Here is a 25925-nt window from a genome sequence, read left to right as displayed (position 1 = left end):
GTAAAAGGGCCTCATTTTACTGTCAGATGTTTAGCACCTGCTACTCAATGATCTCTTCATTTAGCAACACAAAACCCAACTGGAGGCTCAGACTTCGTTACAGGCAGCGTCTGGGGCCTGAGATCCTGACTTTCATTCTTTCCTAAAAATTGTGTTGTAGGGTTATTTAAACCAAGTGGTTTTTTTAAAAGATTTATTTTATTCATTTGAAAGAGTTACAGAGAGAGGTAGAGTCAGAGAGAGAAGTCTTCCATCCACTGGTTCACTCCCCAAGTGGCCGCAATGGCCAGAGCTGCGCCGATCTGAAGCCAGGAGCCAGGAGCTTCCTCCAGGTCTCCCACGTGGGTGCAGGGGCCCAAGGACTGGCGCCATCTTCTACTGCTTTCCAAGGCCATAGCAGGGAGCTGGATCGGAAGAAGAGCAGCCGGGACTAGAACCGGTGCCCACATTGGATGCCAGCACTTCAGGCCAGGGCATTAACCCACTGCACCACAGCGCTGGCCCCCTTAAACCAAGTTGTTAGTACATTGGCCTTCATGCATTACTAATTTTTAGTCAATAAAGTTACCAACCATTTGTTTACTCCTTGGCTAATTAACAGTGCATACGTATCTGGCTAAGGCCACGAGAGTGATAGGTTTGGAGCCTGGGAGTCAGCTGCCTGGGCTGGGCAGCGCTGTGTGCAGAGCTGTGCCAGGCAGGCGTGCACAGGAACTCGCCCTACCCCATCCCTGGTCAGTTCTCAGCAACCCCACAGGCAATTCCAGGCACACTGTTTCCCAGGTGAATGGCAGTGAACATTCTAGAATGTTCTAGGAGCATTCCAGGTGTTGCTTCAGATCCATACAAGTTACCCCATTGCCCTACCTTCCTGGGAGCGGCTGGTGTGAGCAGGTGAACCAGAGGAGGAGCAGGATTTACAAAGGCCCAGCAGGTGTTCTAGGAACATTCTAGAATGGGCCTCCAGGGTGACAGCACTCTTCCTTGCACACCTGGAACAGTGGTTCCTCCCACCCTCTTGCTCACTGCTGCCGCTTCATGCCATCCTCACGCGTCTGATGCACAGTGACTGTGTATGTAGGAGGCCAGGTGAGCCAAAGTGCGCTCCTGCCCCCGTGCTAAGTAAATGTGTGTGCAGATAAATGCAAACTCACTGCTGTGTGAGAAGCTGTGTGGTGCCGTGAGGGTGCATGAGAGGGGCACTGGGCCTACCACGGGGAGCTGGGGGGTGCCCAAGAGGCGGCGGGATGGGGCTGGGAATGGAATGGGAACTAACTGGGCAAAGGCGACGTTGAAAGCCAGGAGCAGGCAACCACACATGAGCTTTGTCATGAGCCAAAACCTGCTAGGCCCTTTGTAGGCACCGTCTCTCCTGGTGACAGGTGGGAGAGAGGTGGGCTTTCCGGTACCCGACAGCCAGGCCTGAATTCCAATCACGTCGCTCCAAGGCAGGAGGTCCTGTGCACCCTTCCCAGGGCCTCACTGTTCTCTGTAAGAACTCAGCCTGGTGAATTTACCTGGCTTCACCACAGGTAGAAAGAAAAGCACTTCCATGCAGGAGAGTGAAGTGTGGCGGAAGGCTTGTTGCTAAAAGCTGTTTCTGTGGGGAGCTCCCTGGACGGGGGATTGCAGTGAGCCTGGCACCCGTGCCCCACTGCCCCTGCTTGGCCTCAGACAACCCTCTTTCCCAGACGAGTCTCTCAGTCTCCACACTTGAGGTTTTCGGAGCGCTTTCTTGGACAGGGATGAATAACTCAAAGAAAGCCTTAGACGTGGCAGTTAGCCCCTTAGCTTCTACAAAATATGCCCAGTGGCTTCAACCACCAGGGACCTCTGTTTGAACGCAGAGGACAAGGACTCTCCGTGGAAGGGTGTGCCAGCAGGGTCTTCGGAGCACGTGCAACCTGGTTCTGCAGTGTGTGTGCCAAGGTGGAAGCGCCGACTGTGCTTAGAGAGAGACGGCCTCAGAGTGCCTGGGCTGCGCTGGTGACCCCTGCATGAGGCGCCTGGGCCGAAAATGGGGAAAAAGTCGCTTCCGTGAGAACCCTCTTGACCACCCGCGTCCATCTGGCCATGGCACTGCAGCAACTTGGATCTGTGTGCTGGTGGCCCTGCCAGCAGGGAGTGTGGAGCCTTGCACACACTGGGAGCGGAGGGAGGGGCAGGACGGCAGGCTGGGAAGAAGGCACAGAGACAGCAGCTCCCGGCTTCTCTCAATATGGGAGTCAAGGCTCGATTGGGTTGGGGAGGGAGGAGTTTGAACGACCAGACAAGGAGGTGGGCTTCCTTGGGCTTGCAGTTAGCAGTGGGGACCCTGAAGTTCTTGGGCTCTGGGTGTCGGGCTTGTCCTCAGCGGTGGCCCCAGCCACGTCGACCAGGGCTAGTGGGGGTCTTAGGGACACTGCACTGCAAGGAGCCTGCTGGCTCTGCTGCTGTTGCTGTCTGCAGTGGATGGAGACCCAGCAGGCGCGGGGTGCCAGCTGCTCTTCCCGCCTCCGTGCGGAACCCGGCAGTCCCCAGAGTGCCTTACCTGAGTGGCAGAGGGTTCTAAAGCAGGGCTCAAGCGCAGAGGCCCTAGGCTGGAAACTTATGGACCGAGTGACCACTGAGCCACGTGGACCGAGTGCGACCCCCGGCCTTGGCCTTTCTCCTGTGAGGATGGGGACAGAGCCCAGGGGTCGCCATTTTCTCCCATGCTTAGAGAGCAGCTGGGAACCCAGGGATTGTCCATGTCGACGCTCAGGGCCAAACTCAACCCCTGAACAGGCTGGGGTGAGCCCGTGGGGGGATGCCTGTGGGGTGGGGGCCGAGGCCCAGAGGGGAGAAGGCAGGAAGCCTGACCACCCAGTGAGCGGAACCCCAGCCGGGGCTGCAAGCCACCCTGTGGCCTTGTGACAGGGCTCCGGTCCCCTCTGCCTTCGCCCCAGCACCCCTCGACGCAGAAGGTGCGACACGCCTGGGCGGCTGCACACACACAGAAACCCGGATGGAGCTCCCGGGGCCCTCTGGGTAGCGGACCAGCGCAGGGAGACCTCTGTGTGCCTCTCTCCCTGTCCCTCTGCCTATCAAATGAACAAGAAAAGATTCTGGACTTTTAACAATCGATCAATTGATTGGAAAGGCAATTGGTACCTCCCATGGGCTGGTTCACTCTCCAGTGCCTTCCAAGCCAACAAGAAATAAGGTTCTGAGCCTTTAACATGTTGATTGGTTGATTGATTGATTGGAAAGTCAGAGATCTCCCAACATGCGGGTCCACGATCCAGGTGGGGGCCAGGCGCTAGGATTCGCCCCCGGCCTCCCCGGGTCACAGGGACCCAGGCGCTCTTCCACCTCCCAGGCGCCCCCGCGGCCTTCCCAGGCGCTCTTCTGCCTCCCAGGTACCCCTGCGGCCTTCCCAGGCACCCCCGCGGTCTTCCCAGGCGCCCCCGCGGCCTTCCCAGGGACCCCCGCGGCCTTCCCAGGCACCCCCCGCGGCCTTCCCAGGCGCCCCCGAGGCCTTCCCAGGCACTCTTCCACCTCCCAGGCGCCCCCGCGGTCTTCCCAGGCGCCCCCGCGGCCTTCCCAGGCACCCCCGCGGTCTTCCCAGGCGCCCCCGCGGCCTTCCCAGGCACTCTCCCACCTCCCAGGCGCCCCCGCGGTCTTCCCAGGCGCCCCCGCGAGACGTGGGAACGGAAGCAGAGCCTCCCCGACCGCCTCGCAGGACGCAGAGCCCCGCGCGCGACCGCCCCGCCGCGGCCGTCAGTAACCCTGTTCTGGTCTTGTCTCCCCGCCCCGCAGTGATCGCCGCCCGCGGCGTGGCCGACGACGTCCAGCGCTTCTCCCCGCCGCCCGAGCTGCCCGTGAGCTTCCGCGTGCTGGGCGCCGACGCCGCCTTCCTGCTGACGGCGCGGGAGCCCGCGGCGCCCCGCAACCGCAGCCTGCGCGCGCGGGCCCAGGCCTTCTTCGCCTTCCGAGCGCCGCGGCCGCCGCGCCTGCACGCCAGCTACGGGCCCTTCTCCGTGGAGCGGCCCGTGCCCGCCGCCGAGCGCGCGCCGGGCTCGCCGTGGGAGCTGCGCGCCCGCGTCCTGCGGGAGCGCCTGTCGCCGAGCCGGCCGCGCGTGCAGGTGCTGTTCCACGTGGCGGGCCGGGCGTGGGCCGAGCCCGCGGCCGCCGAGCGGCTGCCGTGCCTGCGGCTCTGGGCCTTCCGCGACGCCCGCGAGGTGCGGGCCGGCTGCCGGCCGGCGGGCGCGCTGGGGCTGTGCGTGGCGCAGCTGGAGCTGCCGCCCGCCTGGTTCGGGCCCGCGCCCGGCGGCGCCGTGGAGCTCTACTACGCCGCGCAGCCGGCCGACGAGCGCGGCGCCTGCGCCGGCGGCGACCCCGGGAAGGCCAACGCCATCCGCCCGGGCAAGGACGGCGCCGCGGCGAGGCCGCCGCACCTGCGGAGGATCGGCGCCGTGGGCCTGCACCGCGCGCGGGAGGGCGCCGCGCTCAGCGAGCTGCGCCTGGACGCCGATGTGGTCGTCCGCCTGCCCTCGGGGCCAGCCAAGCCCGGGGCCGTGGTCGCCGCGCACGTCGCCGTCGCCAGCGACTCCACTGTGGACTTCTTCGTGCTCAGGTAGGGGCCTGCGCCGGCCACTGGGCCCGGGGGCGGCTGGGGAGAGGGTCGCCACCGCCAGGGGCCGGTCAGCCGGGCAGTGGAGCCAGGTCGAGTGCCCCGGCCGCGCGTGAGTCCCCGCTCACGGTTCTGGCGGTGCTGGGCCGAGGTGGGGGCGGGCAGGGCCGGGAGGGCGCACATGGGCTGCAGGGCAGCCGTGCGGTGCAGGTGCGTGGTTGTGAGCTCTGGCGGACACACGGGCTCCTGTGCGGCCGTGCAGGGCAGGTGCGTGGTTGCGAGCCCTGGCGGACACGCGGGCTCCTGTGCGGCCGTGCAGGGCAGGTGCGTGGTTGCAAGCCCTGGCGGACACACGGGTTCCTATGTGGCCATGCGGTACAGGTGCGTGGTTGTGAGCCCTGGCGGACACTCGGGCTCCTATGCGGCCATGCGGTGCAGGTGCGTGGTTGCGAGCCGTGGCGGACACTTGGGCTCCTGTGCGGCCGTGCGGTGCAGGTGCGCGGTTGTGAGCCCTGGCGGACACACGGGCTCCTGTGCGGCCATGCGGTGCAGGTGCGTGGTTGTGAGCCCCGAGATGGCATCCGGCTTCTCAAGACTCGCTAAGTGCGTGCGTGCCAAGGATGTGGGGTGGGGGTGGGTTTTGAGCATTGCCGGTTAGGGGCCGGGAACACCTCTCGATGTGGGTACCGCTTAGCGACGGTGAAAGCCGTGTTCGTGACAGGAGACTGTTCTCCAGAGGGCTCCCCTAAAACAAGAAGTACGGGAATCCGACCGTAAAAGCCAGCAGGGTAACGCCCACCCCCACCCCAGCGGCCGGCCCGCGCAGCTGAGAGCCCCTAGCCTCTGTGTCTGGGTGCGCACAGCTGGCTGGAGCCCCTAATTTCTCGGGTGAGGGGGCTGGGGAAGCCGCCCGAAGCAGGTCCTCCTGAGACGTGGCCCGAGGTTCCTAACCTGGCAGAAAACTACAGGTGATGGAGGGAGTGAGCGATTGTCCCTCATGTGGTCAGGCTGGCTCGGGTTAGAGTGGCAGCTGGGCCTGGGGCTATGATGCAAAAAGTCCTTCCTGTGCGGGAGGCGTGGCCTGACCCTTCAGGGTAGAGTGACATCAAGGCTGGCACGTTTCATTTCTGTAGAATTCTCCCGAGGAGTTGAAAGCTTTTTGGAAAGCGTTGCGAGGTTCCAGCAGGTTTCGAGCCTCGCGTTCAGATGCTACCCCTGAAGCCTGTGTCTTGGCCTCCCCACGGTCTCTCGCCCACATTGCACTCCTGTGCCCGTGGTTCTGGGTGTGGTTGGAGGAGTCTGCCTCACCCCTGTCTGGCCGCTGGGATGCTCTACATCTGTTACGAAATTAAAACTTTGACTGCGTGAGGGTCCCGTCAGCGCGACCCTGCTGGCACCTTGCTCGGGGGTGGTGACTTGCGGTGGCGTCATTGCCACGTTCCCGTAAGGCCAGGGTAGCTGATGTTCAGACAGAAGGACCAAGGACCCCTGTTTTCTTCCTGTTGCCGGGGCAGGGAGCAGTGCTGGGCTGGGGGTCAGAGTTTAGTCTTCAGTGTGTGTCTCTGCTCTCTGGTTTCACGTCGTCCGGGGCTGAGAGAAACGCACCCGGCCCTGGCTCTGGAACCTGGAGGCCGAGAGCTTGTCTAAGGAGCCATGAAGTTCCAGGTCTCTGTCTTCCACCACTCAGCTGACTCCTCCCTCCAGGACGCACAGGCTCTGCTCGCTCCCGGGACGAGTGGGGGCCGACCACCCGCACCCCTGCGTCTGAGGTGCTGAACTTTCTGGCTGCTGGTGCTGTCATCGCACGGACGGGCTCATGTTGTGGGGAGCACCCGTCCTGCACCTGGTGATCTCCGTCCCCATCCGGGTGACCTTAGGCAGGTTCTGCAGGCTCCCGTGCCTCACAGCCCTCCTTCGCGGGCTGATCACAGGGCTCCGTACACAGTGGCTGTCGTGAAGAGGGGGGCTGTTTGTAGACACCGCCCAGCCTCCCTGAGCACGGACTCTGCTGTAGCAGCGGACGGCGTCGAGCTTTGCAGAGGACAGCAGCTGCCAGGCCCGTGCTCAGGGCTGCGCCCGTTCTCGGAGCTGTGCCCATTCTCGGAGCTGTGCCCATTCTCGGGGCTGCACCCGTACCCAGGGCTGCACCCGTTCTCGGGGCTGCGCCCGTTCTCAGAACTGCACTTGTTCCCGGGGCTGTGCCCATTCCCGGGGTTGCGCCCGTAACCGGAGCTGCACCCATTCCCGGGGCTGTGCTCACCCCGGTTTCACTGAGACCTGGAAGAGCAGCATCGTTTTCTGATGATGGGATCTTTGGGGCATGGAGGGTGATAATGCCATGATCCTGAGCTGTGACACTGAGTGACAGTGTGGGTGCTGCCTGGTGCCGCCCAGGGATGTCCTGGCGAGAGGGTCTCCTCTCCCCACCATGCCAGGGCGGCCGTCCTTGCACTCAGGTTCGAAGCGCATTTCCTCAGGGCTGCATGGCAGCCACTCATGAGAGGAGCAGAAGAGGCCCAAACACATGTGCAGGTGATGGAATTCAGACCAGAGAACAGATCACCCGAGGCCCTGGCCTCCAGGCATCCAGCTGTCCCTGGGGTTTCCCTGTTCACACAGGGGAGTCACCAATGTGGGCATGCCATCGGGCTGCCGAAGGAACCTTGTCCCTGTGGGCCATGTTGGTTTTGTGTCCCTGTCTCCTTCCCATCGTCCTTCCCATCGTCCCTGACATCTGACCGTGGACTGTGACGATCCAGGCAAGGGGTCATGGAGGTGCCGCACACGTGCCGGCTCTGGACAACGTGCAGAGCCTGGGGAGTGGTGGGCAGCACGGGAGAGAGGCCAGGGCTGCCATGGCTACGGCGAGAACCCTGTGAGAGGGTTTCCAGATGCAGTGTTGAATGGAAATGCATTTAATGCTGAAGGTGGTTGTTTTACAAAGGTCAGTGAGCAAATAGTGTAAGAGGCTGTAGGGTCACCGCAAAGTGGGCATGCAGCTCGCTGGAGCCAGGCAGCTCCACACTGTTGTGCCAGTGGGTGCAGCAGCTCAGGGAGACCCCAGCTGCCCCACCAGTGGTTAGCTCACAGGGGACACCTACCTGAGGCCACAGAGGGTCGGAGCACGGAGGCCCAGGAGGGGCGCTGCTCTCCCGACTAAGACCCAAGGCCATCTCCAACGTCACTCTGCACGGTGATTGTGCTGTCACAGCTCTCATGTCCTCCCTCTCTCACACACTCATTCCCTCGCGTAGCTGGGACTTCCTGGGAAGTTTTGTGGGCCTGGTAACCTCCATGGAAGCTTGGTGTAGCGTCTTCTGCAGGCTCACGACCACAGATGACACCTCACACAAGCAGGAGGAGCATCCTGGGTTTTGCCTGCACCTGCGTGAGCTGAAGCCGAAGACGACCCTTGTTTTAGGATCAGGAGTTTTCTGTAGATGTAATGCCACTTGGGAAGCAGGTGCATTTCATAATGCTTGCCAGTGTGTTGGTTCTGTAGGCTAACATACCTGTCCATCTCTCTGCTCGCTATCCAACCTTGGCATGTGGCTTTGCACAAAGTAAAATCCCACCTAATATCACGTCTGTGTCTCAGACATTCTTCTGTGTGCAGGTTTTCTTTCATAACTGACTGAGGATCAGGATTCCTTGGGGCAAGCCTAGACATCACTCCCGATTCCAGAGATGCCCACCGTGGCTGTCTCAGTGCCGCTCAATGCTCACACGAACCTCAGGACGCCGACTCACCAGTGGGGTCGTGTGCAGACTCCCTGCATGCTGGGATCAAGGGTCGCCTGACCAGGGTGCAGCTCTTCAGCAGGGCGGTCTGGCTTCTGCCTGAGGGTCACCTGAGAGCAGGACTGGGGTGGCCGTGTCAGGAACTGAAGTGGCACTTGGGGAAGCAGAAGTGGCCATCGTCATCCCCTCTAATTGAAAAATCAGCTCTCTGCATTGAAGTGTCGAGTTGGTGGGAATGGAAGGGGTTTGTGTTTCTCTTGTAATCCGTGCCTAACCCTGCCCCTGGGATCCTGGGAGAGTCGTGAGGGGCCTTTCTGACGGGGGTTGCCCTCATGGCCACTGTGGGTTTGTGTGTATCCCTGGGAAGATCTGCAGGTCTGAGTGCATGCAAGAGAGAGGATGCACCCAGGAGCGGCTGGGGCGGTACCTGGGTCTCAGCCTGGGTGTGGCTGGCATTGGTGGTCAGGCTGTGCTGTGTGTGGCAGCATAGCATCCTGGGCTTTGTTGTGCATTGTAGCACAGCGTCCCTGGCCACTTCCTGCAGGGTACCTGTAGCTCCTCTACCCGTGCTCCAGTCACGACAACCAGAACGTCTCTGTACATTGACCGATACCCTTTGGCAGGGCCACGGGGGATATTTGGCCTGTGACTGAGATGCCTGCACCCATTCCAGAGGACCTGGGTTTAGTACGCAGCCCCAGCTGCCCATCAATGGGAATCTGGGAGGGAGGAGGTGGAAGTACTGAGGACCCTGCTCTCTGTGTGGGAGGCCTAGAGTGAGTTCCAGGCTCCAAGCTTCCCCCTGGCCCAGCCTCAACCATTGCAGGATGTGCAATTTCTGTCAGTCCATCTCTCAAATAACTGAATAAATTTCTTTAAAAAAATTAAAATTCCTTCAGGGACAGAATCACCCTGGCTGACCACCGTGTCTGTGGTCTGCAGAGTATCAATGGCTGGGTGTCCTGAGGTTCGCATGGAACTGTGAAGCAAAGCTGGCTCCCGGCTCCACGTTCCTTAGGAGGGAGGCAGTGAGAATGTTTCCCAGGTTTATCTGGGGACAGTGGTTTCCTTCTTCACACGCCTTTCCTACCTTTAAATTCTGGGCATGAGGGAGCTTCCTCTCCACACGTGCAGATGCTTTAGTTAAGCCGACGGCACGCTTATTCAATGCTATCAGCTCCTGCAGCCAGTACAGTGCTGTGTACATGACAGGTGCGCAGACATTTTGGATGAGTGACAGCCAGGTCCAGGTGGGTTTACTTCTAGATCAATGTCTGCAGTGCAGTACGTGACATGCTTAGCCCCCCTGCCCATGTCCAGGGTCATCTGCACAACCCCTGCTGTCACTGTGTGGTCCACTACCAACCGGAGCAGCTGTTGCAAAGTGGACTGCATGTCCAGCACCCAGGCTCTCCAGTGGTCCCGTGTGATGGCCCAGGTGGCTCTGTGTGATGCAGCCACCTGTCAGCTCTCTGATCTCACCTCAGACCTCTCCCCTTCTGGGTCACTCACTGCAGCCCTGCTGCTTTGCCTGCCGAGTCCCCGGCATACAAGGGTGCCCCCACCACAGGGCCTCGGCACTGGCCGCGTCCTTCCCCTGAAACACACTTCCCACAGATCTCAGCATGGCCCATTCCTCGCCTCCCTCAGGTCTGAGTTTTAAGTTCACATCCTGGATCCAAGATGGCACAATAGGCAGGAAGCTTACTGCTGTAGTCTAAAGGAAGATGGTTTTAAAAAAGGTGGAGAGGGAGCACTCTCAGGCAAGAGTTAGGGAGAAAACGGCAGAGGAAACTTCACGCAAATTAGAGGGATCCTGTGGACCCACGTGGAGGGCGTGGACGTGCACAACTCAGGACCCCAGCAGCCCAGAGCCTCAGCACCAGCCTTGGAGACTGAGGTGAAACCAGACTGCAGCAGCCCAAGCCACTGGTGACAAAGCTGTGGGAAGAGCCTGCTATGAGGCCGGCTTGGAACCCTGTGGGAGACAGTGCGCCTGCCAAACTGGAGGAGAAAAAAGAGGGACACATTTCTCTCTCCCCAACCACTCTGCCCTGGTGTCGTGTAACAAGCCAAGAGAGGACAGGTGCCATACTGGATGTCCGTAACAGCTGTGCCAGCTCGTGTCCACGTGCCCATCAACCAGCCGAATGGAGACACCTGAGTCTGGCTGGGAGAACTTACAGGAGGCTGGGTGCTCGTGACTGTGGGAGGCTTGTGTGCTGGGACTGTGAAAACACTGACGCTGCATGGGAGAGCACAGGGTGTGGCTGGGACTGTGGGCGGTCATGGTGGTCCACTCCATGTGCTCAGGGCTCCCTGGTTCCCAGGTGAGGGTCGCTGCTGCAGGATCCATGTTCACGCCAAGGACTTCACAGATCCTTTCTATGTTTCTTGGGGCAACTTAGGCGAATGTTGTACCCACTGGGGCTACTTCCCAGGCACTGGCCTCTTTTGAGGAGAGCAGGTGAGTGTGAGACTATGCCAACAGAGCAGAACAAACCTCCCCTCTGATTTAAAAAAAAAAAGAGGAGATTGACCATGACCAAACTGGGTGTCACCTTGGATGCTCCCATCACCCTAGAGCACTGAACAGAGCTCACCACATCCAGCACACATCTCTGGGTATTCACTGAAAGAGCAGACAGTCCACTAAGCCACAGAGGCACAGTCCACAGATAAAAGCCATCACAGGGAAAAAAACAAAACAAAACAAAAAAGAAACCAACCAGTATCACTACAAATGGCAAATAATGAACACAGCAATTCAAGAAGCAAGAATAAGGAAAACAACATGATGCCCCCAAAAGAACACAGCACCGCAGTACTACAACGAGAAGATGAAGAGATTGAAGAAATGTCAGAAATGGAATAAAAAAATTGATTGTAGGATTTCTTAGAAGTAATCAGAAACAAATCCATGAACTTACAAAACCTGTACATGACATGAAAGAAAATTTCTCCCATTAAATTGGGATCTTAAAGAGAGATCAAAATGAAATCTTGGAAATAAAGAATTCACAACAAAGAATGCAGTGGAAAGCCTTAACTTGGTAAAGCAGAAGAAATAACATCCAACTTAGAAGACAAATCTCTGGAAATTTTATAGTAAGACCAAAAACAAGAAGAAATTAGAAAACCAAAAAACACTGTTGAAAATCTACAGGATACTATCAAGTGACCCAACATACAGATTCTCGGAGCTCCTGAAGATGTGAAAGGAGAGAAAGGATTAGAGGCAGTTTTAGTGGTATAATTACAGAAAACTTCCCCAATGTGGAGAACGAAAGGGATGTCCAAGTTCAGGAAGCACACAGAACTCCTAATAGACTTGGCCAGAAAAGATCTTCACCATGACACTTTGTGATCAAACTCTCCACAGTAAAACATAAAAGATTCTAAATGTGCACAAGAAACTCCAGATGACTTTCAGAGGATCTCCAGTTAGACTCACAGCGGACTTCTCATCAGAAAGAGAGAATGGCGAGATGCAGTCCAAGTCTTAAGAGGAAAAACTGTCAACCCAGAATACTGCACCTGCAAAGCCCTCATTTATGAGTGAAGGTGAAATAAAGACCTTCCATGACCAACAGAAACTGAAAGAATTTGTCACCACACTTTCAGCCCGGTAGAAAATGCTTAAGGATATGCTGCACACAGAAATACAGAAACATGGTCGCAACTATGAAAGAAGGTAAAGGAAGGAATCTCCCAGTAAAAGTACAAAGGAAATCCAAAGTAATCAATAGGACTATGTATGGAAAAGTGGCAGGGCAAAGTCGTTACTTATCAATAGTCACCTTGAATGTAAATGGCCTCAGCTCTCCAGTTAAAAGACACAGACTGGCTGAATGGATTAGAAAACAAAACCCATCTAATTGCTGCCTACAAGAAGCACATTTCACCAACAAGATGCACACAGACTGAAAGTGAAAGGATGGAAAAAGATATATCATGTTAATAGAAACCAAAAAAGAGCTGGTGTAGCCATCCTAATATCAGACATAATAGATTTTAATACAAAAACTATTAAAAGAAACAAAGAAGGACACTATGTAATGATAAGAGATCAATTCAACAGGAAGATGTAACTATTATAAATGTATATGTACCTAATTACAAGGCACCTGGCTATTTAAAAGAAATATTAAGAGTTTGGGGCCAGTGCTGTAGTGTAGGGCATAAAGCTGCCACCTCCTGTGCCAGCATCCCATATTGGTGCCAGTTTGAGACTCAGCTGCTTCACTTCCGATCCAGCTCCCTGCTGTGGCCTGGGAAAGCATTGGAAGATGGCCCAAGTCCTTGGGTCCCTATGCCCACATGGAGACCCAGAGGAAGCCAGTGGCTCCTCACTTCAGATCTGCACAGCTCCAGCTGATGCAGCCATCTGGGGAAATGAACCAGCAGATGGAAGGCCCCTCTCCCTCTCCCTTTCCTTCTCCCTGTCCCTGTGTGTAACTCTGACTTTCAAGTAAATAAATAAATCTTAAAAAAAAAAGAAATATTAAGAGTTCTTAAGGAATACTTGGACTCCAATACAGTAGTGATGGGGGACTTCAATACCCGAGTTTCAGCAGTGGACAGATCAGCAAGACAGAAAATCAGGGAAACAACAGTGAATCGACACTCTGGACCAAATGGACCGAACAGATATCTACAGAGCTTTCCATCCTAGAGTTGCAAAATACACATTCTTCTCACCAGTGCATGGAACTTCTCTAGGATTGACCAGATGCAGAAAAATCAAAACCAAACCACAAATCTTCTCTGACCACAGAGGAATGAAGCTGGAAATCAGCAACTCAGGAATCTCTAGAGCATATGTGAACACATGGAGACTGAACAACATACTCCTGAATGAACAGTGGGTCATTGAAGAAATCAAGAGAAATCAGAAACTTTCTAGAAACAAATGAAAATGACAGTACAACATATCAAAACTTATGGGATACACCAAAAGCAGGTTTTTTAAAAAAAATTTTAAAGATTTTTTAAAAAAATTTATTTGAGAGGTAGAATTACAAGAGAAAGGTCTTCTTTCTGTTGGTTCACTCCTCAAATGGCCACAATAGCCGGAGCTGTGCCGATCTGAAGCCAGGAGCCAGGTGCTTCCTCCTGGTCTCCCATTAGAGTGCAGGGGCTCAAGCACTGCTTTCCCAGGCCACAGCAGAGAGCTGGATTGGAAGAGGAGCAGCCGGGACTAGAACTCGTGCCCATATGGGATACCGGTGCTGCCAGGGGAGGATTAACCTACTGCACTATGTCACTGGCCCCACAAAGGCAGTTTTTTTTTTTTTTTTTGACAGGCAGAGTGGACAGTGAGAGAGACGGAGATTAAGGTCTTCCTTTGCCGTTGGTTCACCCTCCAGTGGCCGCAGCGGCCGGTGTGCTGCGGCTGGTGCACCGCGCTGATCCGAAGGCAGGAGCCAAGTGCTTATCCTGGTCTCCCATGGGGTGCAGGGCCCAAGCACTTGGGCCATCCTCCACTGCACTCCTGGGCCACAGCAGAGCGCTGGCCTGGAAGAGGGGCAACCAGGACAGAATCCAGCGCCCCGACTGGGACTAGAACCTGGTGTGCCGGCGCCGCAAGGCAGAGGATTAGCCTATTGAGCTGCTGTGGCGCTGGCCCACAAAGGCAGTTTTAAGAGGAAAGTTTATAGCAGTTGGTGCCTACATCAAGAAATTGGGAAGGCACCAAATAAATGAGCTACCAGTGCATCTCAAGAACCTAGAAAAACAGCAGCAAGCCAAATTCAAAACTAGTAGGAGAAAAGAAAAATTAGAGAGGAAATCAACAAAATTGAAATAAAAAAAAAACTATACAAAAGATCAGCAAAATGAAGAGCTGTTTTTTTTGAAAAAATAAAATTAACACACAGTTGGTCCAACTAACCAAAAAAAAGATCCAAATAAATAAAATTAGAGATGAAGAAAGAATTTTTAGAGCTGACACCACAGAAATAAAAAGAATTATCAGAAATTACTACAAAGAGCTGTATACCACCAAACTGGGAAACCTAGAAGAAATGGATTCCTGGACACATAGAAGCTACCTAAACTGAGCTGTGAAGACAGAAAACCTAAACAGACCTATTAGCAAGATGGAAATGGAATCAGTAATAAAGACCTTCCCAGCAAAGGAAAGCCCAGGAGCGGGTGTTTCACTGCTGAACTCTACCAGACGTTTAAAGAACTAACTCCAGTTCTTCTCAAGTTTTTCAAAACAGTTGAAGGGAAGGGAATCCTCCCAAATTATTTCTGTGAAGTCAAAACCTTAATTCCTAAACCTGAAAAAGATGCAACAGAGAAAGAGAACTACAGACCAATTTCCCTGATGAACACAGACACGAAAATCCTCAACAAAATTCTGTCCGATTGAATCAACAACACATCAGAAAGATCATTCCCTGGACCGAGTGGGCTTTATCCCTGGTAAGCAGGGATGGTTCAGTGTTCGCAAATCAGCCACAGACCTTCCATCCCAGGCACCTGCTCCCTCAGCACGCGTCACTCAACTGTGAGGACTCGATCTCTCCCTCTCCCCCTTTCTGCCCATTCTTTTTGGGGGCTGGTGACATTTCTCAATAACAACTGGGGATAGGCTGGTGATGGACTTCGCTTCATTGTGTCTGGCTGGGTAGGCTTTGTGTGTCAGGACAGTCACAGAGCTCCCAGGACACGGCAGAAGACAGGGTCCCTCCTCAAGGGAACACTGGTCCAGTCTTTAATAGCCTTTGCCTTATAGAGGCGGGACTTCAGCATGAGAGGTCAGTGAGCCACCCAAAGCTGGGATGCAGGGAGCAGTGTCCTCCTTCTGCCCTGGCCCTGGGTGAGGGACCCTCATCCTCTAGCTCTGTCCTGGTGAGTGAGGCGCAGGGATCGCTGTCAGGAGCTGAGGCTCCCCCAGCACACAGCGTCGCATGTGTGTGCAGCTGCGCTGTGATCCCACACACAGTGCACAGGGGTAAAGGGAGGGTGCTGTTAGGGAGGAGCTGAGGGGAGCCCGTGCAGGAATGCTGGGAGAAGCATCGTCTCAGGCTGGATGGGATGCCTCACTGCAGCCTGACTGCGTGTCGGGGGATTCAGGTAGAGTTCAAAGCTCGCTCTCAGTTTCCTGAAAAGGACTTTGTGAGGTTAGCCCTGCTAATGTGCCTGGGAAAGCATGGAAGACGGCCCAAATGCTTGGGCCCTGCACCCACATGGGAGACCTGGAGGAGGCTCCTGGCTTCTACCAGACCCAGCTCTGGCCATTGTGGCCATTTGAGGAGTGAACCAGCATATGGAAGGTACCTCTCTCTGTTTCTCTCCCCCTCCCTCCTTCCCTCCCTCCCTCCTTCCCTCCCTCGCTCTTTCCCTCCCTCCCTTCCTTTCTCTTTCTCTCTCTCTCACTCACTCACTCACTCTGCCTTTCAAATACATAAAATATTTAAAAACAGAGTTAGCCTACACAGGCTTGTTCCACCAGGTGATTGAGCGTTTAGCTGCCGTGCCCGAATCTTTGTAGAGGCCACACGTAATACGGTTCTTAGAGTCTTGTACCATATCACATAATACGGTTCTTAGAGTCTTGTACCATATCACGTAATACGGTTCTTAGAGTCTTGTACCATATCACGTAATACGGTTCTTAGAGCCTTGCTACTCCACCAGGATGCATCTCTGTCAGACTTTGTACCATATCATGTTTAGAAGCCAGTACAGCACTTTTCACCAGTGAGAACTGCCGAGCAGGGACCACCTGGCCTAGTCAGATGCACGGGTAAAGGTGGCACACTCGGATGCCTCCGCAGCCAGGAAGCACCTGTGAAACCCTGGGGGTAGGGGCAGGGCAGTGACCACAGGGCCCTGGACGTCCTCAGCAGCCAGTCCCTCACTCACCGCCCTGGCCAGCTCAGACCCTAATGCACATGGGACACCCGGGACACTAGCAGTTCTGAAACAAACTCCCACCCTCCGCACAATGGCCAGCCCTTGGCACAGGCTCCACCATGGAAGGCAGACGTGGAGCTTGACTGCAGAGGCCCCGGTGGACATTAAACAGGTGGGTGCCCCTGACCATGGCACCCGGACGGATTTGACTGTGGCTGGAAGCGTGGACTTCCAAGTAGAACCTTTGGTTTATGTATGTGGGCGGCCTGGCCACCTTCCAGACCCCACGATGCAGGCCTGGGGACCTCCCTGTGCACGTCAGCCTCCATGTTGTGTCTCCTACAGAAAAGGCATAAGTAGTTTCCTGTGGCTGCCTTAGCAGTGGTCCTGGGCACACAGGCCTGCGATCCAGCCCCCTGCAGGGCTCCAGGCTCTGATTTTTGCTGGCTTGTGGCTGCATCACTCCGATGCCTGGCTCTCTCCCAACATGCGCTTCTCCTGCCCCCTCGTGTGCCTCAGGAGCCCTCTCCTTCCCCCCAGGTGGACATGAGCCGCGGGATTTAGAGTCTGCCCTCACCCAGAGGTCCTTCTCAGCAGATCCTGTTCTGTGGCTCTGTGTGGCTGTGAATGGGCAGAGGGGTCCCTGTCCAACTCCCTGTGGTGAAGCCAGGCCAGCTGATGTCCTCAGGCCTTCTGTCTGCCATCCCTGTGTCTGTAGGACCGCTGTGTGTTATGGCAGCAGCAGCCCGCGCCCACCACAGAGGGACCCCACAGCTACCCCCAGGGGTTTTGGCTGTCTGCGAGTCCAGGCCCGCACGCCAAGGCCGAGCACAGCCCGTGGTCAGCTGTTACGGTTCAGTCTCGGGGGGGGTTGCCTTCTGATTCCTTACGTCTGGGGATATGAAGAGCCCTCAGAGGCACTCTCCAGAGGGCTGGCCTGCCCTGGATGACCGCTCAGTGCCCCGTCTCTGGACACGGATCTGCAGGGTGAGCGGAACCTGCAGGAACGACCCGGCCGCTCCCAGACGCGCAGCGGGAGGAGGGGCCTGCGCCACACTCAGTTTCCTCGCCTGCGAATGTGGAGTGGACTCTTGAGCTCTGGATTGTTTCCCATACTGGTCTGCAATGCATTTTGCCTGCTCGGTGTCCCCACAGGAAGGGCTGGTTTTCATTCTCATAAATGTTTTCTTCTGGACCAGAGAAGAGGAGCAATTTTCTCTCTGCTTGGGAAGAAGTGAAGAAATCACGCTCTCCGCTCGGGCCCCTGCTCCGCGGCACCCAGGACACATCTGCGTTGCCAGGCAGCCCAGCCTGCGGCGGCTTCCGCGAGCAGCTTCACCACGGTGGGAAACGTCTCAGCGCGAACCTGACTGCAGTCCGAGGGAAGAGAGGGGAAGCAGAGCCTGAGCTGAACCCTGCCTCGCTGGTCCCACGCCCCGTAGCCCACGGAGGAGCCATCTCAGTCTGCAAGCTCCCCAGGTCACAGCCTTGTCTGCTGCACACAGCTTACCACGTGCGTCGGCTGCCGTGTGGCGCACGGTCCCTCCCGTCTGCAGAGGGGCAGCCCCAGGGGGCGGGCAGTGCCCGGTGCTCCTGGATTCAGACGCCGGTCTGTGCCTGCTCTGCTGGGACGTTGTTACCCAGGATTCCTGAGTATCAGAAATTGGAGCCGTGTGTGTCCTGGGACCTGAGAGCTCTCAGCAGAATTACAGTCTTGGGCTGAGGACAAAGGTTTACCTCGTGTTCCCTGTTGCTCTGACTGATTGCCGTTTTGGCCCCCGCTCTCTGTATTCCTGAGCTTGTTTCCCTGTGCATATCAGCACGCTGAGGTTTGCCAAGGTCTGGTTTGGTTGCAGGCTACTTCCAGAGCTGTGTTGAACTTCTGCTTTGAGAAAGGCAGTCTTGTGCAAATGCGGGCACCAGGGAAAACGGGAAGAGGGTGTGTGTGGTGTCTGAGGGGTTGGAGGGCCAGAGTGAGGTGGGGCTGCGGAATCTCAGGCCCCATGAGCCGCCCCCGTAGCTGTGGCTGCCTCAGGTCCCCAGGCCACGTCCCCTCTGCCCCTGAACTCTCTGGGGCTGACCCTGCTTCTCAGGGCGACTCTGTCAGCGAGGACTCTGCTCCTCCTCTGTCTCCCCTGGAGCGCGGTCTGCTGGAGAGGCTCAGGTTGCTCACGCATGCATGCAGCTGCTTCTCACGTGGAAATGCTTGTGCAGAAGCTGGGCACTGTGTCCTGCCCCTTCTCATTCTGCTTTGACACTGGGATCACCGTGGACGTGCTTTCCCAAACACTTCTCTTCCCTTGAGGTTTCGAGTTGGCTCCTTAGTCAGAATTGCAACAACACATAAAGGAGCAAACGCTCTTTGCAGCAGCAGTCGCCCCGTGCAGCCAGGATGACCCCTGTGCCCTGAGAGTCGAAGTCCCGGCTCCTTCGGGGGCTGCAGGCTGATGGTCCTGTTGGGATCTGGGTCCTCAGCGTTGCACGGCGTCATTCATTTGGGGTGTTGCACACCATCGCTGAGCAGCCCATTCTGCCAGCGAGAAGACAGGCTCTGGGAGCTGAGGTCTCCTGACTCCAACTCAGACTTGAGCGAGAACAGGAGCATTTCTCTCTGACGAGCAGCTCAGAATACAGGTGCACGGGTGTCGGGGCTTGGACGAGGCCCCTGGGCCTGGATCTCCCAGTCTGCATCCCCTGCTCCCTTTCCCACGTGTCACTTCCTCGTCGACTCACTACGTGGTGACCCTAGAGGTTCCCAGCTCTGACCTGCTGGGAGGGAGAAGCATGCTTGTCTTTCATTTCAGGTCTCATAAATGTCCTGTAATTAAGTTGCTTTGACTTGGTTTGGACCACATGGCCAAGTCAAATCGAATTTATTGTGAGCAGCAAATTTAAACAAGATTATTCACCCGGCCACTCTTGCAGTAGAAGAGATGAGTGAATCCCACCAAACTCAGGTTGACTGCTGTGCAGACAGGTGGTTTGATAGAGAAGGCTTTGTGTTGTGGGCGTTCAGGAGCTGTGGGTGTCCCCCAGCTGGAGTGTAGTGGTGGAGCTACAAGCACAGATGGGCTGTCAGGTTCAAGGCGTGCACATGCGGTCTTCCTGTGTGCCTCAGCTTCTGGGTGGGAACAGAAATTGTGGCAGCTCCTCAGAGGGCAAGAGTGAGACTGAAGACAGGGCTCTGATGTGTGTTTGGTACATTAGGCCCTTAATGCATACTAACTTGATCACTACATTATTTATTATTACATGCACTTTTCTGGAACTTACACAGAGACTTTGCGGCTGCTGGAGATGGAGCTCCCATTGTTACAGTAGCATCTGTGTTCTCAGGAGCAGGGTTGATGTTGCTTTTGTTGAGGCAAACCAGGGAGCTCCACCAGGGCAGAGTGCTACGCTCACTTCCTTAGGGGTGCTTGGTGCTTGTCAGTGGCGGGGACATTTGGGGTTGCCACACTTGAGGAGGAAGATGCTGCTGGTGTCTAGTGGGTAGAGGCCAGGGGTAATTCTGAATCCCTTCCATGCACAAGACGGCAGCCTCCCCACTCAACCCGGTAAGAATATCCTGGCCTCAACTGCCAGTCAGTTATGCCGAGATGGAGAAATGCCGAGGTGCGCACATGGCTGAGGACCGGGTGGATCGCCGTCAGAGGTGCGCACATGGCTAAGGACCAGGTGGATCACCATCAGGTGCGCACATGGCTGAGGACCGGGTGGATCACCGTCAGAGGTGCGCATGTGGCTGAGGACCAGGTGGATCACCGTCAGAGGTACACACGTGGCTGAGGACCGGGTGGATCACCGTCAGAGTTGTGCATGTGGCTAAGGACCGGGTGGATCACCGTCAGAGGTGCGCACATGGCTGAGGACCGGGTGGATCACCGTCAGAGGTGCGCACATGGCTGAGGACCGGGTGGATCACCGTCAGAGGTGCACACATGGCTGAGGACCGGGTGGATCACCGTCAGAGGTGCGCACATGGCTGAGGACCGGGTGGATCACCGTCAGAGTTGTGCATGTGGCTAAGGACCAGGTGGATCACTGTCAGAGGTGCGCACATGGCTGAGGACCGGGTGGATCACCGTCAGAGGTACACACGTGGCTGAGGACCGGGTGGATCACCGTCAGAGGTGCGCACATGGCTGAGGACCAGGTGGATCACCATCAGGTGCGCACGTGGCTGAGGACCGGGTGGATCACCGTCAGTGGTGCGCACATGGTTGAGGACCAGGTAGATCACCATCAGGTGTGCACGTGGCTGAGGACCGGGTGGATCACCGTCAGAGTTGTGCATGTGGCTAAGGACCGGGTGGATCACCATCAGGTGCACACATGGCTGAGGACCAGGTGGATCACCGTCAGAGGTGCACACGTGGCTGAGGACCTGGTGGATCACCGTCAGAGGTGCGCACATGGTTGAGGACCAGGTGGATCACCATCAGGTGCGCACATGGCTGAGGACCGGGTGGATCGCCGTCAGAGGTGAGCACGTGGCTGAGGACCGGGTGGATCACCGTCAGAGGTGCGCACATGGTTGAGGACCGGGTGGATCACCGTCAGAGGTGCGCACATGGTTGAGGACCGGGTGGATCACTGTCAGAGGTGAGCATGTGGCTGAGGACCGGGTGGATCACCGTCAGAGGTGCGCACATGGTTGAGGACCGGGTGGATCACCGTCAGGTGAGCACATGGCTGAGGACCGGGTGGATCACCGTCAGAGGTGCGCACATGGCTGAGGACCGGGTGGATCACCGTCAGAGATGAGCATGTAGCTGAGGACCGGGTGGATCACCGTCAGGTGCGCACGTGGCTGAGGACCCGGTGGATCACCGTCAGAGGTGCGCACATGGTTGAGGACCAGGTAGATCACCATCAGGTGCGCACATGGCTGAGGACCGGGTGGATCACCGTCAGAGGTGCGCACATGGTTGAGGACCGGGTGGATCACCATCAGGTGCGCACATGGCTGAGGACCAGGTGGATCACCGTCAGAGGTGCACACGTGGCTGAGGACCTGGTGGATCACTGTCAGAGGTGCGCACATGGTTGAGGACCGGGTGGATCACCATCAGGTGCGCACATGGCTGAGGACCAGGTGGATCACCGTCAGAGGTGCACACGTGGCTGAGGACCTGGTGGATCACCGTCAGAGGTGCGCACATGGCTGAGGACCGGGTGGATCGCCGTCAGAGGTGAGCACGTGGCTGAGGACCGGGTGGATCACCGTCAGAGGTGCGCACGTGGCTGAGGACCGGGTGGATCACCGTCAGAGGTGCGCACATGGCTGAGGACCGGGTGGATCACTGTCAGAGGTGAGCATGTGGCTGAGGACCGGGTGGATCACCGTCAGAGGTGCGCACATGGTTGAGGACCGGGTGGATCACCGTCAGGTGCGCACGTGGCTGAGGACCGGGTGGATCACCGTCAGAGGTGCGCACATGGTTGAGGACCAGGTGGATCACCGTCAGGTGCGCACATGGCTGAGGACCCGGTGGATCACCGTCAGAGGTGCGCACATGGTTGAGGACCAGGTAGATCACCATCAGGTGCGCACGTGGCTGAGGACCGGGTGGATCACCGTCAGAGGTGCGCACATGGCTGAGGACCGGGTGGATCACCATCAGGTGCGCACATGGCTGAGGACCAGGTGGATCACCGTCAGAGGTGCGCACATGGCTGAGGACCGGGTGGATCACCATCAGGTGCGCACGTGGCTGAGGACCGGGTGGATCACCGTCAGGTGCGCACATGGCTGAGGACCCGGTGGATCACCGTCAGAGGTGCGCACATGGCTGAGGACCGGGTGGATCACCATCAGGTGCGCACGTGGCTGAGGACCGGGTGGATCACCGTCAGAGGTGCGCACATGGTTGAGGACTGGGTGGATCACTGTCAGAGATGAGCATGTGGTTGAGGACCGGGTGGATCACCGTCAGAGGTGCGCACATGGTTGAGGACCGGGTGGATCACTGTCAGAGGTGAGCATGTGGCTGAGTCCGGGTGGATCACCATCAGCAGGGGCTACAATCCATGGCTTCTCGGGCTCAAAACTCCTGTGGTGCTCGAGTCACGAGTGTGCCCACGGACGTGTGACGAGAACCGTTTGTTGGGAACAGCTCCCCCAGACACTGCAGGACTCAGCTTGTTTGAAATGTTTCTCCCAGATGTTGGCTGCAAGTAATGCGGCACCAAGCCATTGGAATCAAGGCCAATTTTCATGTTTACCAAAGAGCAGGGCCCCATCTGGTTAGTCTAAACTTTGTAGTAAGCTCGTCTTAATAAGCCGTCTTTCAGCAAACAGCGAGACAGGGCTTGGATAACATCAGAGACATTCAAAGCCGAGCCCTTCCTTGATGCTGCACGGGCAGGAGGAGGAGTGCTCTGCCCACTCATCTCGTTAGCTGGTAATGAACACTTCCTGGAGCAGACACTTAGCCCCACGAGGGGCCCTCAGACTTGATGGATGGATGTCAGTGTCTCTCAGACAGCGGAGCTGAGGATGGAGGCCAGCTGGCCACCGAGTTACGCCATCCTGAAGTGCACACTGGGGAGAGGAGAGCGGAGCGTGGCGGCTGCATTGAGGTGCACGGTGGGGCGGTGCTGGTTTTTCTAGCTAAGCTGTTGGCTTGCAGGTGCTGAAAGACAGCCCGGCTTCCTGCTCGGTGGGATACAGAGGGTCCACGAGACGGTTTCCCTCCCAGCTGAGAACACTCAGATCGGGATCCACAAAGCTGCCTCAAAGAGAGTCCCCCCTTCTTTCTCCAGTTCTCCTGGTCTGTAAGAGGAGTCCCTCCGTTCAGTAGCAGATGGACAGGCCAAGATGCCATGCGTCAGACCCCAGATCCTTCCACGCCTCACCCAGAGCAGCAGCGGCACTGGCTGTGACCACAGACCTCTCCTAAAGGGGGCAGGGCGCTCATTCATCGCCCACTGCAGTGGGAGTTTTGGCCGCACCTGTGGCGGGGAGGAGATGGACATCTTCATCCTGAAGCAGCCGCGTGCCTCCCTGGCACCAGAGCAAGAAGTCCGTCCGTCCTTTCTTGTGCACCCAGAGAACGGGATGAGTGCCGCACTCACAGCTTAGGGGCCAGTCAGCCGGCGGGGGCCAGGTGAGGGTGGCTGCTGGGTAGGGAATGAGCGGGACCTGCCATAGCAGATACCGTCGGCTTCCTGAGACTAAATCTTAAAGGAAGTGCCTGAAAGAGAAGTTAGGCCAGGGGTGTTGGGTGTGGGCAGTCTGTGTGTGTAGGTGACGCCCATGCCTGCCGACGCGCCGTCCAGGGAAGAGGTTGGCTGGTGCTGGGCCGTTGCCGGAGGAGTGGGCTGCGGTCATCTCGCTCAGTAACTTCACGTGCTGGACGTGTGCAGAGAACTGGTGAAGGAGGACCTTTCCTTCCCCGGCAGAGCAAAGCAGCGATTCAGCTGCGGGCAGCCATCTGGGGACGCAGAGGCCCTGTCTTGTAAGTAGCCTATCCATCTTTTCACTCTGTGTAGCTGACCGCAGGGGAGACGGGACCAGGGCAGCAAGATTGGATCTGACAGCACACCCGCAGGTGGGGGAAAGGCAGCAGCGTGGACATGAGGAGCAGATGACGGAGCAGAACGAACGATTTTCACGGTGCTCCCGGCAGCCCGAGAGCAGCCCCGGAGAGCGGCCACATGGGACTGTACCTCCAGGGGTCCTGCCCTGTTCCCAGGTTGCAGGGCGACACGCCAGCCTGTGGGTCTCTCTCTGGAGGATGCAAGCCTGAGGGGGGAGGAGTCTGCTGAGGGATCGTCTGAGATGTCTGTGAGTGTGTGCCCTTGGAAAGAAGTGCCGTCTGGGGGCTTGCCCTCCCCTCCTGCCCCAGGCTCCCTGACCCAGAAGTCACAACTCGCACACTTCTGCCAGGCGGCCCCGTCGCTGTGTCTTGTGTGGTGCCTGTGAGCCTAAGCGTGTGACGGGTTAGTGGATCTTTCAGCCGTGGTTGTGAGTTACAGCACAGTCAGCTCCAGTGAAGTTAGGGAGACCACAGATCTTGCCTAAGATGATAGGAGCCTACAGAATCTTCCAGAGAAACAGCCAGGGCGGCGCCTACAGCACCCAGAGTGCTCTGTGGGGACGTCCCCAGAGAAGGCCCCCGGCACAGCCCCGGCACCTGAGCAGCGTCTGCCAGGCCCACATCGCTGCTCTCCTGCCATCCGCTCCGTTCCGAGGCAGCCTCTCAGGTGACAGGGTCTGATGGGGTAACACCTGGTCATGTGTCGTGCTCGGCTCTGTAGGTGGGGTGTCCTGGAGCTGAGCACAGGTGCGTTCCTCAGACAGGTGCTCGGCTCTGGAGGCGGGGTGTCCTGGAGATGAGCAGCAGGTGCGCTCCTCAGACAAGTGCTCGGCTCTGTAGGTGGGGTGTCCTGGAGACGAGCAGCAGGTGCGCTCCTCAGACAGGTGCTCGGCTCTGTAGGTGGGGTGTCCTGGAGACGAGCAGCAGGTGCTCGGCTCTGGAGGCGGGGTGTCCTGGAGATGAGCAGCAGGTGCGCTCCTAAGCAGGTGCTCAGCTCTGGAGGCGGGGTGTCCTGGAAATGAGCAGCAGGTGCTCGGCTCTGGAGGCGGGGTGTCCTGGAGATGAGCAGCAGGTGCTCGGCTCTGGAGGCGGGGTGTCCTGGAGCTGAGCAGCAGGTGCTCGGCTCTGGAGGCGGGGTGTCCTGGAGATGAGCAGCAGGTGCGCTCCTCAGACAGGTGCTCGGCTCTGTAGGTGGGGTGTCCTGGAGACGAGCAGCAGGTGCTCGGCTCTGGAGGCGGGGTGTCCTGGAGATGAGCAGCAGGTGCGCTCCTAAGCAGGTGCTCAGCTCTGGAGGCGGGGTGTCCTGGAGATGAGCAGCAGGTGCTCGGCTCTGGAGGCGGGGTGTCCTGGAGATGAGCAGCAGGTGCTCGGCTCTGGAGGCGGGGTGTCCTGGAGCTGAGCAGCAGGTGCTCGGCTCTGGAGGCGGGGTGTCCTGGAGATGAGCAGCAGGTGCGCTCCTCAGACAGGTGCTCGGCTCTGTAGGTGGGGTGTCCTGGAGATGAGCAGCAGGTGCGCTCCTCAGACAGGTGCTCGGCTCTGGAGGCGGGGTGTCCTGGAGCTGAGCACAGGTGCGCTCCTCAGACAGGTGCTCGGCTCTGTAGGTGGGGTGTCCTGGAGATGAGCAGCAGGTGCTCGGCTCTGGAGGCGGGGTGTCCTGGAGCCGAGCAGCAGGTGCGCTCCTCAGACAGGTGCTCGGCTCTGTAGGTGGGGTGTCCTGGAGATGAGCAGCAGGTGCGCTCCTAAGCAGGTGCTCAGCTCTGGAGGCGGGGTGTCCTGGAGATGAGCAGCAGGTGCTCGGCTCTGGAGGCGGGGTGTCCTGGAGCTGAGCAGCAGGTGCTCGGCTCTGGAGGCGGGGTGTCCTGGAGATGAGCAGCAGGTGCGCTCCTCAGACAGGTGCTCGGCTCTGGAGGCGGGGTGTCCTGGAGATGAGCAGCAGGTGCACGGCTCTGGAGGCGGGGTGTCCTGGAGATGAGCAGCAGGTGCGCTCCTCAGACAGGTGCTCGGCTCTGGAGGCGGGGTGTCCTGGAGATGAGCAGCAGGTGCTCGGCTCTGGAGGCGGGGTGTCCTGGAGCTGAGCAGCAGGTGCTCGGCTCTGGAGGCGGGGTGTCCTGGAGATGAGCAGCAGGTGCGCTCCTCAGAGAGGTGCTCGGCTCTGTAGGTGGGGTGTCCTGGAGATG

General features: G+C 57.6%; 1 protein-coding gene across 1 annotated transcript in view; it reads left to right on the top strand.

Annotated features, from left to right (window-relative positions):
• The first annotated feature begins 3247 nt into the window (after positions 1–3247).
• TMEM132C (transmembrane protein 132C) overlaps positions 3248–25925 on the top strand; it is a 161775-nt gene continuing 139097 nt past the window's right edge. The window contains exons 1-2 of the mRNA XM_062182825.1: positions 3248–3380; positions 3781–4597. Coding sequence (XP_062038809.1) covers positions 3248–3380; positions 3781–4597 — 950 coding nt within the window. The remainder of the gene's footprint in view (positions 3381–3780; positions 4598–25925) is intronic.

Source organism: Lepus europaeus, chromosome 23, assembly GCF_033115175.1.
Source record: "Lepus europaeus isolate LE1 chromosome 23, mLepTim1.pri, whole genome shotgun sequence".
In the NCBI taxonomy this organism is placed as follows: domain Eukaryota; kingdom Metazoa; phylum Chordata; class Mammalia; order Lagomorpha; family Leporidae; genus Lepus; species Lepus europaeus.
This window is presented reverse-complemented; position numbering and strand designations above follow the sequence as displayed.